We start from the raw sequence: 13,890 nt of genomic DNA, 5'->3' as shown, positions 1-13,890 counted from the left end.
AATATAAAAATTGAGACGCGAATATGAATAAATTGATCACATACAGTGAAAAATGTTTTTTCATAGCACAGAGGGAAATAACCGCGCAGCGCCATATGTTCATAATGCAGCGTGTTACTTGCATTAAAAAATTCTTAGATTTCATATACGTTTATTTTTAAAACAATATTAGCAACGTACGGTACAAAACTGATTTAATTCTATGCTGGGCTGATACCAACTTAAATAGGTGATACAATTTATGAAATAACTCTCTCGAGGAAAAATTGGGTGGCTCTTAAAAGAGCCTTTGATTTGAAGAGAAGCTTCAGCCAGTCTACTTGGCCTTCGCGGGCTTCTCGGTCTTCTTGGGCAGCAGCACGGCCTGAATGTTGGGCAACACACCACCCTGAGCGATGGTCACGCCACCCAGAAGCTTGTTCAGCTCCTCGTCATTGCGCACCGCCAGCTGCAGGTGTCGAGGGATGATGCGGGTCTTCTTGTTGTCCCGAGCGGCGTTTCCAGCCAACTCCAGGATCTCAGCGGTCAGATACTCGAGCACAGCGGCCAAATACACCGGAGCTCCGGCACCGACACGCTGGGCATAGTTGCCTTTGCGGAGAAGCCTGTGAACACGGCCGACGGGGAACTGCAGTCCCGCTCTGGAAGAGCGACTCTTGGCCTTAGCACGAGCCTTTCCGCCGGTTTTACCTCTTCCACTCATTGCGGTTTAAGTTTGTTTACGATTAGCGAGGAAAACAAATACAATGCGGTTGCCAGTTGTGAGGTGACTTATAAAAGAAAGCGTGACAGTCTCCTATTGGCTGAAATCTGAAAACATTCCCAGCCAATCAGTGATCTTCTCTCTTAACACCAAACCCTCCTTTCTGCTACTGACACTCAAACACGTCACGCTGTAGTATAATTTAATGCGCTAGGCTTCCTTTTAAAGGGTGAATTTATTTTGATAATGTTGTTGATGATGATGATAATTATGATGATAATAATAAAAATGTGTGATTACAAGTTAAACACTTCGGTCATTAAGCATAATAGCTTTAGTTTAATTGTATAAATATGTAAACATATGAATACATAATATGTATTTGTGTATAAATACTTAAAGGGGTGGTATAATGCCCTTTTCACAAGATGTAAAATATATCTATGATGTCCCCAGAGTGTGTGTGTGAAGTTTTATCGCAAAATACCCCACAGATATTTTTATATAGCAAGTTAAAGTTGTCACTTTTTGAGGGTTTGCAAAAATGCACCGTTTTGTGCCTGGCCCTTTAAATGCAAATGAGCTGCTGCAGAGGGCGGGGTTTCAAGAGCTCGTGTCTGTTAGCAGCTGCTATTACCTCACGCAGACACACTAAAATGACAGAAACTGTTCTGCCTTTAATGTTAAACGGAGTCAGATAAGGATGGAGAGACTCAAGAAGAAGTGACAGCATGTAGAATGCAACAGGACGTCTCTGAATGGTTAGTTGATGAATTTATGTTGCTGATGTGGAGTTAACTATCTTCAATTCGGATATTCTGTCATGATAAATCTATAAATCGCTCATATATGAACTGTTGTGAGATGCACACAGAGTGACTTTCTATTGCATGTGAAAAGATGGATGCTAAAGTTTGAGCAGACTCACAAATGTACTCTTATACAACAACTTTTCCTCTTCTCAACATGGACTGCGTGTTCCCGGGGGCGGGGTTTATGAAAATTCTAGGGTTAGTGATGTCACTAACCAGAGAGGAATGTCATGTAGTCCCAACCAGCCGTTTGTTGTAGTCCTTTTCTTTACAAGTAAATATCTCCCTTTGCTTTGAACTTTGAGCGTTGTAACTTTGCAGATGTTGTTTATGCTCAAACAGCAACATTACACACTAACTAAAGTTAGAAAAGTGAAATCACACTCAACCACCCCTTTAAGACATGATCAAAAACATAACATTCGAAAATGGGCCTGTTCATTTGCTTTCACTTGTAACATAAAGGAAAGCCAGTGTCACGTTTGACCAATTAAATAACACTCTTTACTATTAACTAGTGGGTGGCTTTTAAAATAGCTTTTTTATATATATAAAACAAGTAAAAAGACTGAGTTTATTTCTTTGTAGCTGTTGTGTATTAGTTTTCTATACTGATTACACTGAATTCGGGTAGGATTGGGTTTTGTACCTAATCTTGCATATTTATCTCAATATAGGCTAATCATAATCTGTTGAACACTTATTATAGGTTTTTTTTTCTTCTATATATGCATTTATTGAGGTTTAATGACCATAAAAGTGATATCAACCAACGTTGGCAGGCCTTTAAATAAATGTCATCATTGTTCAGTCTAAATGAGTTCAGTTTCTCTCAGGTGGTTTAGCAGTAACTTTAACTTTATAGCGGAAGTCACAGTATGTTGTGGGTTGTTTCCAAAAGCAGCCGTTCTTATATAGTGGGTCTAACTTTTCAGAGGCCATGGGTGGGAGAAAACTGAAATTAGATTTACAGCAAAACACATCACTTACATTTTCACATGTTGCAGACGCTTCTTTCGGCTCACTGAAGATGTATTCACTTTAGCAGCTGCTTGTAGAGCGAATATGACTGTTAAAGTCTTTAGTTTAAGAGGCCTTGTTAAAAAGGTCATTAGCTATAAACCTTCTGATTAAATCATTTTTTTTATTTTTTTATTATTATTATTTTTTTTAATTGATCAACGCTCAGCAGCCAATCAGCGTTCAGGCGAACATCTCCAACCCACAGTCTTTCAGCTGAACTTCCCCATGTATTATAATATAATTACATGCACATAATGTGTGGTTTCACCATAGACAGTAAAAGAAATGGACACAGCGAGTCAGCGACTCCATAGACTTCAACGGAGAAAAGTGAAGTCAATTAGAAGCTCTCACTTCCTGATGGCGGAGCGTACTGCGCAGACTCAAGCTGAGCTTGACGACGTAGATGTGACGTGAGCAACCCGTCTGTCTTCTAGTAGCTGTGCCAAGAGAAATCTGAATCATTCCCTTCCGAAACTTGCAGAGACGGAGAGTGTGAGTAGGAGGTGTCCATGAGCTAGGAGAAGGAGAAACTTTTGCTAAGTATTCTGATAAATTATTTTGTCATTTTGCCTCCACGTCCCCCCGATTGCCCGTGAGCTTCTCCTCCTGTCCATACGGTAATCTCTCTACTGTGCGACAGAGAGTCGCGTGGTTATGACGCAATCGTTAGCCTATTTTTACAAAAACTCCATCTACGGGGCCATAACGTAAGATACAAGGTAATGGAGCCTTTTATACATTGTCGTGTTTCTTTAGAAATAAATAATGGACAAATGGAGTCTTTAAACGCCTCAGATGTGAAGTTATTCGCTGTCAAAGTGACTCCAAAATGAATGGGAGTCAATGGGATGCTAACAGCAGGTGATGGTCCGCTAATCAATGGCGGCGCCCGGGGAAGCTTCAGTTTTTTTCTGAAAGATTACCCCCCTGGGTTTCACTGGTGTTGTGCGTCAATGCAAAGTAAGTAGGCCTACATTATATTTGATCCTTGTAGCGATTATATGTACTTGACTTGTCTAATATATAGTTTTGCCGTTATTGTGCCTTAGCTTGTAAGGCCAATGATAGGAGATTGTCACGTCTTTAGACAGTGTTGCCTATGTGTTGCCTATATATTATCTTTATGCTTTGATGTATGTATTATTGATGATGTATATTTCATCTGTGTTTTGGTGTAATTTAATTGCAAATGTATCCGTTCTGGAGGTACATTTTAAAGTTGTAAACAACATAATATGCATGAAGCCTGCATGAAAACTGTTTATGGTTTACTCTAATGTATGACACAGCAAGTTTGTTTTTCTTTAATGATTAATCTCATGTCTATATTTCTTTAAATATTCATCATATGTCTATTTTAAAACACTTGTTAGTCTGTGTAAGTGGCCACTGGAGGCCGCTAGAGGTAATGCATTCACTGTCAGGTCATTCATGTGACTGGGTTAGAGGCTGTGAGCCCAGGAACCTGTATAGCTGATCAACAGTTTACTCACATATCCACAAATGCATGATGATGCACTGTAAAAGAGGTGAGGATTTATTTGTAGATTTGTGTCATGCCAGAGGTTCATTAACAAGCTATTTGTGTGTTTACTTCTAGTTTTCACGGTGCTCATGCTGATTCTAGAAGAATAAAAAATGATTACCCGTTAGAGACTCGATCTCTGCCATTATTAAGGAGCCAAGGACTGCTACATTATACACCTACATTTTCTTTCTTTTTTTCTTCTTCTTTTATCATTATTATTATTATTATTATTATTATTTATGGGAAAAAAAAACACATATATAGGCTATACCCCCATAAGGGAAACTGCTAATATCTGAGATATGTGGTGACAAATAAACGGGTTATTCTCAAATATCTACTGACCAAGTCTCTTTCCGGACACCCTGTGGAGGGTTTCAAACTTAACCGGCAATTTACTTAAAGGTGATTGTGTTTTTCAACAGCCAACCTATTTCTTCAGGCCTAATAAAAGAGTTGAGCTCATAGTCGTGGTTTGACTTCTGCTCTGTTTCTGCTCTGTGGTTTTAACCAGAGTAGAGGAAACATTTATGCATGATCTGCATCTTTAGTTTCATAAACCTCAAAATATCATCACAAGATCAAAGATTCAAAGAATATCCGTGTCATTTTCATTGACTTCCCTTTTTTAGAAATCCCAAACCATGTTAATTCTTTTCTAAAAGGAGGGCAGTGAGAAAGGGTTGTTTAGAAGCGATGAGAGCTGTCACTTCTTAACTATCCTTTCCCACTACTATCCTTTTAGAGAATAAATGAACATGGTTTTAACCCTCTAATGGCATGAATTTTTATTTTGTGAGGGAAAAAATGTTCACCCCATTTTTTGGGAGCTTGGGGGTCCCTGATAATATATTCATCATAAAATGTGTCCAACCAATCACAAACATCAAACAATCAAATAAACAAACTACTACTAATTTGATCTAATACCTCACGTATAAACGTTTCTCACATTTCATATACATATATAAACCAAATACACATACACATTGTATAATTGTATAGATAATTAATATAACTATTAGTTACACATTACTTTACTGACTGACCCCTGCCCCCCTAACTGACCCCTGACCTCCCAACTGTCTGTCAAGCCTGATTCAGGGATCCTCTCTTCCTGACTCTCCTCAAGCTCACTGTCAGAGGGATTGACCCGATCATGTTCCTTCCGCCCATAAAATATTATTGTGTCTAATTCCTGTAAGTATCAGTAAAAACATTGACTATTGGTGTGTTCAGATCATGTCAGAAAGATGGTAATTACGAGTTGAACGCACATGAACTGCACCACAAAGTCGTAATTACGAGTGGGAAGCAATGGTGGAAACAAATTGTTTTCAATCATAAATGTATTTCTGAATACTGACAGTACAATGTAGTTTGCATGCATTATGTGTATTATTAATGAAGAAGAGAGATATAGTTTACCAGAAAACACTCATTCAGTTCTACTACTGCTACTACTACTGCTACTACTACTACTACTACTACTACTAATAATAATAATAATAACTAGATTAAAAAGTTAGTCGAGACAAACTTTAAGTTGGCTTGAGATAGTTTGGACCAGAAAGTTTGGAAAGAAAGAAAGTAGTTTAAAGTTTAAATTAGTTTAAATTTTTAATTAGTTTAAAGTTTAAATTAGTTAAATTAAAGTTTAAATTAGTTAAAGTTTAAATTAGTTTAAATTAGGTGGTTGCTAGGATGTTCTGGGTGTTGCTAAGGAATTTTGGGTGGTTGCTAGGGTATTCCTGGCGGTTGCTATGGTGTTGCTAGGCGGTTATACACACATACATACACTAACTCACTCACACACACACACACACACACACAAGCTTACTAACTCACACACACACACACGCTCGCTCACTAACTCACACACACACACACACACACACACACACACACACACACACACACACACACACACACACACACACACACACACACACACACACACACACACACACACACACACACACACACCGAACAGACAAGTCAGCTGATATTATATATATTTTTATTATTATTATTTTAAAATAATTATTATTATTATTTAAGGAGCAGTGTGAGGTTCAAAAAGGTAGTTTGCTGCCTGAGATCAACATCATGCCATCTTGTTGTGGACAATTATCAGTTCATTTGTACATAATGAGTTCATAATGAGTCTCTGATCATTTGAAATGAATATAGTAAAAGATAAGTTAAATATTTTATAATGAATATCTTTGTTTACTTTCTTAGAAACAATCACACTGGGCTTTAAATGTTGACAAATTGCTGCAAATTATGTGAAATAGGATGAAAACACTTTCATGATGAAGATTTGTATCTCATATTACAGAAATGTTTTTAATGTAACCCTTCTCGTCTGTGTGTTCCCCCAAATGTCTCTGCGTTGTGTTTGAATGATGGTTGAATGAGGAGGACACCAAGTTCGTGGTCGTCACAGCAGTGAAGCTTTATTAGGCTGTATTTATTTGCATCAGCCACTCTGCAGCACACGGCGACATCTTTTCACAAGGAAAATAGAACTATTAGTTACAAAAGTAAAAAACGAAATAACACTGTCTTAGCTGCAGCCACATCAACCCCAAATCACGGGGGCTCTCAAACAAAAAAAAAACTAAAAAAAACTTTCAGCATATGACAACCAATGTCAAATGTCAGATGCATCCAAAAAACAAAGAATCAAACCCAAAAATACTCAGACAAGTGTCAAACACAATACAATACACAAAAAAAATATACCCCACCACATGGAACCAAAACACATTAAATAATTTCAGTAATACAAAACCATCCATTGAAAACAACTGCACATATTTGTTAGCAAACATCTTCAACAGCACCATATCTCCTCAAACAACATGGATGGCCAATATAATTAAATAAATTAAATAGAGGTATCAGAGAACAGTGAAAACCCTCCAACCTTTTCACAAGGAAAATAGAACTAAATGAAACAACTGCTCCACCCATGCGAGGAAGGGCCCACTGACACACTGACACACTCATAGAATGATTTTCAAGTAGATGAACAGAGCTGTGACAACTTGAATAAATTAGTAGCTAAATATCTTAGACTGGATCTCTCTTTTCTTTATCTGTGTATTTCTGTGTGTAGAGATTTGTCTCCTCCTCCCTCATCTCTTCTTTCTAACACAGGAAGTGTGTGTTTAACACTCAGCGCTGTTAACACAGTCTATTAATGTGACAGTATGGGCTCCAGTGCACTGCCTCTCATCTGTGAGTATAAGATCATATTCTTTACTATCTTCTGTTTTCTGTTTCTAATGCATTGTATTCAGCTGAAGATGGGATATAATAATGAGTGTTGTGTAGGAGAGTCTATGAATCCACAGTCTCACTCTTATTGTATTACTTTTTGATCAGATCTTATGTGATGTTGTTCCGTGTTGATCAGATAAAGAGGTTTATGATGCATTTATCTGTGTGATAATGCGTGTGAAAGATGGAGGCAATGTGTACATGTATTTTTGCTTAGTTTTGTTGTAACATCTTTCCTCCTATTTCAAGTAGTTGAGATAAATCAGATGTATTTGTGTTGATGTGAGTTAGTGTTGAATGATGCTGTATCTTTAAATAAACTCTCCATCAGAGACTCAGAGAGTTTGAGAACAGAGACCGAACACACACTCATCTTCTCTATCACTTCTCTTTCTCTCTGACTCTCTTATTGAGAAATAACTGCAGAAATATTTGGAAACTTAAATTTTATTTTTCAAACAAAGTCGAGCTTTTCTCAGAACTAACTTCTCTTTTCTGAGACACATTTCAGTTATTTTTATCCAGTTCGCCTGAACTTCATATTTAGTTGTTGTATGATGTCAGTTCACATGTGTGTCAGAATAACCACAGGTTTCCAGAATAAGTTGACGTCGACATATGAACATGAACTCTTAGACCAGAAGCTCTTGCTTAAACACCTTTTAGGTTTTCTTTCTGGTGGTGAAAAAAAAAAAAGTAATTAAATTAAAGTGTACTATATGTGAAACACACTAAGTGTCCAAATTATTTTTGCAGCCACTATAAAGTCACAATGAAGTTGATGGTGCCGACATCAAACAGGAAGTGATGTCGTGTGTCTCAAACACTTTGGCCTGATTTGGTTCTGAAGCTTGTTCTGTTCCAGTGAAGAATCAGTGATGTGAAACGTTAATCACATTCATGTTAATATTTTCTTTTTTAACATGTGTGTATGCAAGTGTCTTTATTCATGAAGTGTATGTTTATGTACTGTGATATAATGCATTGTAGTGGTGTGAAAGCTGCATGATTCTATATTATTAATACATTTTAATAGTGTCTTTCATGTTAGGGTCAGGAACATGTTATACAGGCAAAATTCAGGGAGCAAAAAAAAAAAAAAAAAATATTTAAAAAGAGAACAAGAAGAACTATGAAGAGAGTTACAGAAATACACTGACATCACATTTATTGATGAGTATAATGTCATATAATGTTGAATGTTGTGAAGCTCAGTGGTTCAAACTGCTGCTTTATTGTTGAGCATCAGTGAATCAGTGAATCAAACAGTGAATCACTGAATCGACTCTCGTATCTGTTCACGAGTCCTGTGACGTCATCGTGTGTGATGATGTTAAATGCTGGACAATAATCCATCAGTTCTCCCCTGAATGAGCATCACAACAGAAAAACACTTTCAGTTCATGTAGAATAAACTCTAGACATGTTTCAGTGTGTGATTTACATTGTGTTGAATGAATGGAAAAGCTTCATATCTGTTTCTTCTGCTTTTAGTGCTGATGTCCCTCGTTCACTCTGGACTCAGTCAAGGTACTGTCCGTTACTGCAGTACATTTGAGTTTTTAACTAATGTGAATTGTGTTGTAGTAGTTTATTTGTCTTCATGGATACATTAGGATCCCACATTTGTCTGTTTGCTGATGTTTTATGTCCATGTTTTGCATATTTCACAGAATCATCTGACTGTAGTTCCTTATGCTGCAAAACATTACAGAAATCTGCTATTTATTCAATCAATCAAACAGTCTTGCAGTTGTAAAGTAGTTCAGTCAGACATTGATTTCAAAAGATCATAATCCATAAAACAGAGATGAGTTTTGCACAGTGAGTTTTATTTGCATGTTTCTGAGTTTTTGCTGCAATATTAATGATTGACTGTGTGTCATTAAGATCTTGAGCACCAATGCTACGCTTTATTCATTCAGTGTGGTTTGGTTGGAAGGGCTGGAAGAGAAAAGGGCTTGAGAACAGACAGACAGAAGTTAGTAAGTTCAGTTCAGATCTTTAAACACTCAGACTGTAAACAGCATCATCTACTGGTCAGAACTGGAAGAGCAATAATACAAAGGACATGCAGACTGGATACATATATCAGTTTCATTTAGTTTTTACCAACACATACATTTACATGTAATCATTACAATTTACAAGCAAACTAGGTTTTTAATTTAAGTGTTTTTCTCCTGATGAAGTTTTGAGTTCATGACAGTGATCTTGATACTGCGATGCTTTTCAATATTTACTTCTATGTTTCTCAGTGAAACCTGTAGTGACGGTGAAGCCAGATCAGCGTGTGTTCATAGGAGAGACAGTCACTCTCACATGTGACATACAGAGAGGAGACATTCAGACATACAGCTGGTTTAGAGATGGAGACACTGACTATACATATACAAGAAGAACAACAGCAGAGTTCAGTTTCACAGCTGATGTGTCTCGCGGTGGTAAATACAGTTGTAGAGGAGAGAGATCAGACTCACACACAGACTTCAGTGATGCTGTTACACTGACTGTATCAGGTGAGTCTTCATATTCACATCTGTTTATTGATCATCACTTATACTTTTCAACCACATCTGTTCTTATAAGAGGACTGACAATTCACTTTTTAGTGATTATTCAGTAACTGCACACGTCTTGTGTGTGTGTGTGTGTGTGTGTGTGTGTGTGTGCGTGCGTGCGTGCGTGCGTGCGTGTGTGTTGCGTGTTTTGTGGAGGTTTTGGTTTATTATAAAATCATGTAAATTGTGACTTTCTAGTGTTATAGGTGTCTCTATCTTTAATTTATGTTCACAGATTACACTTTTTTGTTCTAAGAACTTTTTTTTTTTTTTTTTTTACTTTAAAGTGTCCATTTTTCTTAGTGTTAGTGGAGTTTTTTTTTTTTTTTTTTTTTTTTTGAAGGTTAGTATGATGTTCCTGAAATATTCTTTTAACCTATCCAACAGGGAAAGTTATAGTGACGTGATACACGCAGCAAAATCCTCAGTGTTGAATGAACTCGATGTCTAAATGGGTCCAAGAGTGTTAAAGATGAAGAAACTACAGTTTTTGTGCTAATTTTGAGAACATTATTAAAGACCAGATAACATTGAACACACATTTTATTAACGTTACTGGAATAATTTTTGTTCATAACTTTGAGAGATCCTTAACGTTAGCCAAAGTTATGACAGCGTTCCCTGTTAGCTGGTTATTGTTGTGGTAAAAGTATATTTATCATGAAGGCTCAACACAAAATGCACACATCCAGCGGGCAAAACAAACTCAGTGAGGATCTCAACCACAGAAACTGCCAAAGGGAAGAGAAAGTCGGCACACCAGCTCCAATAATAGATGTATTTCATGTTCTCAATGGCCATTAGACTCGACACTTCACCTGTGCTGAGAACATGAAATATATATATATATATATATATTTATATGTTTTTGTAACTGTGTAACAAACTGTGGTTTGCCAACTTTCTCTTCCTTTTTGCAAAAGTATATTTATCATCATATGACCAAGACCAGAGTAATGTATGTCTGTCACAGAATGGCTCCATGAACTAAATCCCTCTGGAAACCGTTGGTCAAATGCTTTGCTCAAAGACACAATAGTGATGGTTAACAGTTCATTCACTGCAGGGTTTATACCAGCAACATTCCCATTTACAACCAGCGTTTACAACCGAAGGTCCTTCTGAACAATCAGTTTTATTCCCTAAAAGAGCAGTTTTAGTCTTTATGTTTCTGTTTCTTCTCAGGTTTACCCACATCTACAGTGACTGTGACACCAGACAGTCCTGTATTCACTGGAGAAACAGTCAATCTGAAGTGTGTGATAAACTCTTATCACAGTAACTGGAGATATGAGTGGTATAAAGACAGTGTAATATTACAGACGTCTGATTATCGTTACACTGTAAACAGAGACACTCTCACTATCAGAGGAGCTACTGAGTCTGATCAGGGTCAGTACTGGTGTAAAGGACAGAGAGATGGAAGACCAAACTCATCAACATCAAGCTCTACTGTTTCTCTCTCTGTGAAGGGTGAGTTCAACATCATTGTTCTCCTAAACTCTCTCTCCTATTTATGATCACATTCACACATACAATCGAGAGTCTTTGACTGTTACGTTCACACTAATAATGCGGTTCTCACTCCTCTTTTTAAGGGTTAATTATGTTTAATTCTCTCACAGATGACGTGTTCTTGTGTTCAAAACCGTTAGATTGAGCAAGACAGAACTGAATGAGCTCTTAAATCCTATTGTAATAGTTAAAGTATTTAAACGGCATCATAAAAACACTGCACTCATTACACATGATATGAACATATTTTTGTATTTAATTATTGTATTGCTGACTGCTGGAAATCTGTGAATCTTTGCACAAATGCTGTGCTTTAGACTGACTGAGCATTACAGTTCATCTCTCTTTTGAGGGTTTAAATCTGTTTAATTTTTTGTGTTCAAACTACTTGAAGGAGCAAAACTGAATGAAACTGAATGCTGAGATCTGAAAATACATGTTAAAGCTGAAGTATTTTACTTAAAGTGTGATCTAATAACAGATAAAGACTTCTGTCTGACGCATGTGAACACAGACCTGAGAAACAGCTAAAAAATTGCTGTGTTATTGGCGGATAATAAACTTTAATTTAAGAATATTTGTACATATTTCCATAAATATCTTTTTGTGCACTTACTGAAGTTTTTATACAAATGCAGCTTTGCTTTGATTTTCAGATGATCCTGTCGTCGTTCTGTCTCTGATTATGAATGTTGAAACTTTGAGTGTTGGATGAAATTAATCTTAATTCTAATGTTTGAATAGACAGTTGATCAACTTTCATTATCTCACCTGAAAATAATAGGACTGTCATAATTTAATCTTCCTCATGTCGTTCCAAATCTGTATATTTTTCTTATTTAGAATCTTTTTTACATATAATGTGCTGATCACTATAATAATGAGATGGTGAACTTTTAGAGTTACTCTATATGACAGAAATCCTGACTAAGAGAGTATTTTAGTCTCCATCATCCTGTCCAGAGACACAGTTTAGAAATAAAACACACAGCCTCTGTTTACTGACAGTTTACAGTCATCTCTGATCACTGATGTTCTGCAGAAGAAAAGTAAAAGACTGTCACTGTCAAAACTCTGAACATTGTGACCAGAAACAGAGACAGAAAGTTCAGGCTGTCCAGTTATTTCACAGCAGAAATACAGGATCATTTTACTGAGTTTTACAGAGGAAAATAAACTACAGATGTTGGACAGAAATCACTCAAAACACAAAAGAACAGGTTTAATAATCACTTACTAGTGGAAATAAAGTGAGTTTATAGAGAATCTATAAGTTCTAAAAGTTCTCAGCAGAATTTGAATGAAACTATTTAGTTGACATAAAACATTGACATATTTGTGTTTCTTCACAGATTCCCCCACATCTACAGTGACTGTGACACCAGACAGTCCTGTATTCACTGGAGAAACAGTCAATCTGAAGTGTGTGATAGAGACTCACCGTGACTGGATCAGGAGAACTGACCAGACACGTAGTCCACATTACTGGTCACAACCCTGGAGATATGAGTGGTATAAAGACAGTGTAATATTACAGACGTCTGAGCGTTACACTGTAAACACAGACACTCTCACTATCAGAGGAGCTACTGAGTCTGATCAGGGTCAGTACTGGTGTAAAGGACAGAGAGATGTAAAAAGACCAAACTCATCAACATCAATCTCTCTTTCTCTCTCTGTGAAGGGTGAGTTCAACATCATTGTCCTCCTAAAAACTTTCACTACAATCTTTCCACTGATGTCTGTGAGAAAGGGATGCGCTCGACAAGCTTGTGTGTCTCGTAACAGCAATATAGGCGTTACTATATTTAGATTAATATTCCACTGATTAGACATTTACTTCAGACGACTTTCTATTGTTTCTTTTTTTCTTTTTTTTTAACCAGCTTTTGTATCTCCATTATTCTCTCTGTTGTCAGTTTCTCTGTCTGGACACAAACACTCTACACACTGTACACACACACACACACTCTACACACTCTACACACTCTACACACACTGCATAGTATCAGTTGTTGGTATCGGATCATTTTTATGAGTATGAATATGAGAGCGCAGTATCGGGCCGATACCAATACTGGTGTTTAATATAGAGCTTTCTCACTGGTGGTTATGGGCTCCAGAAAGGCCGCTGTGAGTAAGTTCAGTCACTCAGAGCTCATGGTGAACAACACAAACACATTCTCAATCTCAACAGATCATCAAATCCTGGAGTCACCGGCTGTGTCTCATTTCGAAGGCTGAATCCTCCGGAGGTCACATTTATCTGCCGCAAACGTCATGAGGCTCTTCATCTCAGTAAACTGACCATTACATTCCCATGAGGAAACTACAACAATTTACACTTCACTAGCAATAACGCTCAGTGTTATAATGGTGACTGTCCTGAAATAAGACGTTCTTTATGACGTATGCGGCCGATAAATGTGACGTCAAGAGGACGCAGCTTCAACA

General features: G+C 37.1%; 2 protein-coding genes and 1 long non-coding RNA gene across 3 annotated transcripts in view; 1 reads left to right on the top strand and 2 right to left on the bottom strand.

The window, feature by feature from the left end:
- Positions 1-288: 288 nt before the first annotated feature.
- On the bottom strand, positions 289-727 carry LOC309493301 (histone H2A-like). The gene has a single exon (XM_082162476.1). The coding sequence runs from the start codon at positions 701-703 to the stop codon at positions 317-319; it is 387 nt and encodes a 128-aa protein (XP_082018602.1). The 5' UTR covers positions 704-727; the 3' UTR covers positions 289-316.
- Positions 728-7,227: 6,500 nt separating this feature from the next.
- Positions 7,228-13,890, top strand: part of LOC309493191 (titin-like) — a 442,694-nt gene continuing 436,031 nt past the window's right edge. The window contains exons 1-5 of the mRNA XM_082162311.1: positions 7,228-7,318; positions 8,855-8,890; positions 9,619-9,879; positions 11,107-11,394; positions 12,789-13,121. Of these exons, the coding sequence (XP_082018437.1) occupies positions 7,291-7,318; positions 8,855-8,890; positions 9,619-9,879; positions 11,107-11,394; positions 12,789-13,121 (946 nt within the window). The 5' untranslated portion in view covers positions 7,228-7,290. The remainder of the gene's footprint in view (positions 7,319-8,854; positions 8,891-9,618; positions 9,880-11,106; positions 11,395-12,788; positions 13,122-13,890) is intronic.
- The window catches only part of LOC309493391, a 42,560-nt gene continuing 36,720 nt past the window's right edge, over positions 8,051-13,890 (bottom strand). Inside the window, exon 2 of the long non-coding RNA XR_014203900.1 lies at positions 8,051-8,647. This is a non-coding gene — a long non-coding RNA (uncharacterized lncRNA). The remainder of the gene's footprint in view (positions 8,648-13,890) is intronic.

Source organism: Leuciscus leuciscus (assembly GCF_965113295.1).
Source record: "Leuciscus leuciscus genome assembly, chromosome: 2".
Classification (NCBI taxonomy): Eukaryota; Metazoa; Chordata; class Actinopteri; order Cypriniformes; family Leuciscidae; genus Leuciscus; species Leuciscus leuciscus.
The sequence above is the reverse complement of the archived record's forward strand: the minus strand, read 5'-3'. Positions and strand labels throughout refer to the sequence as shown.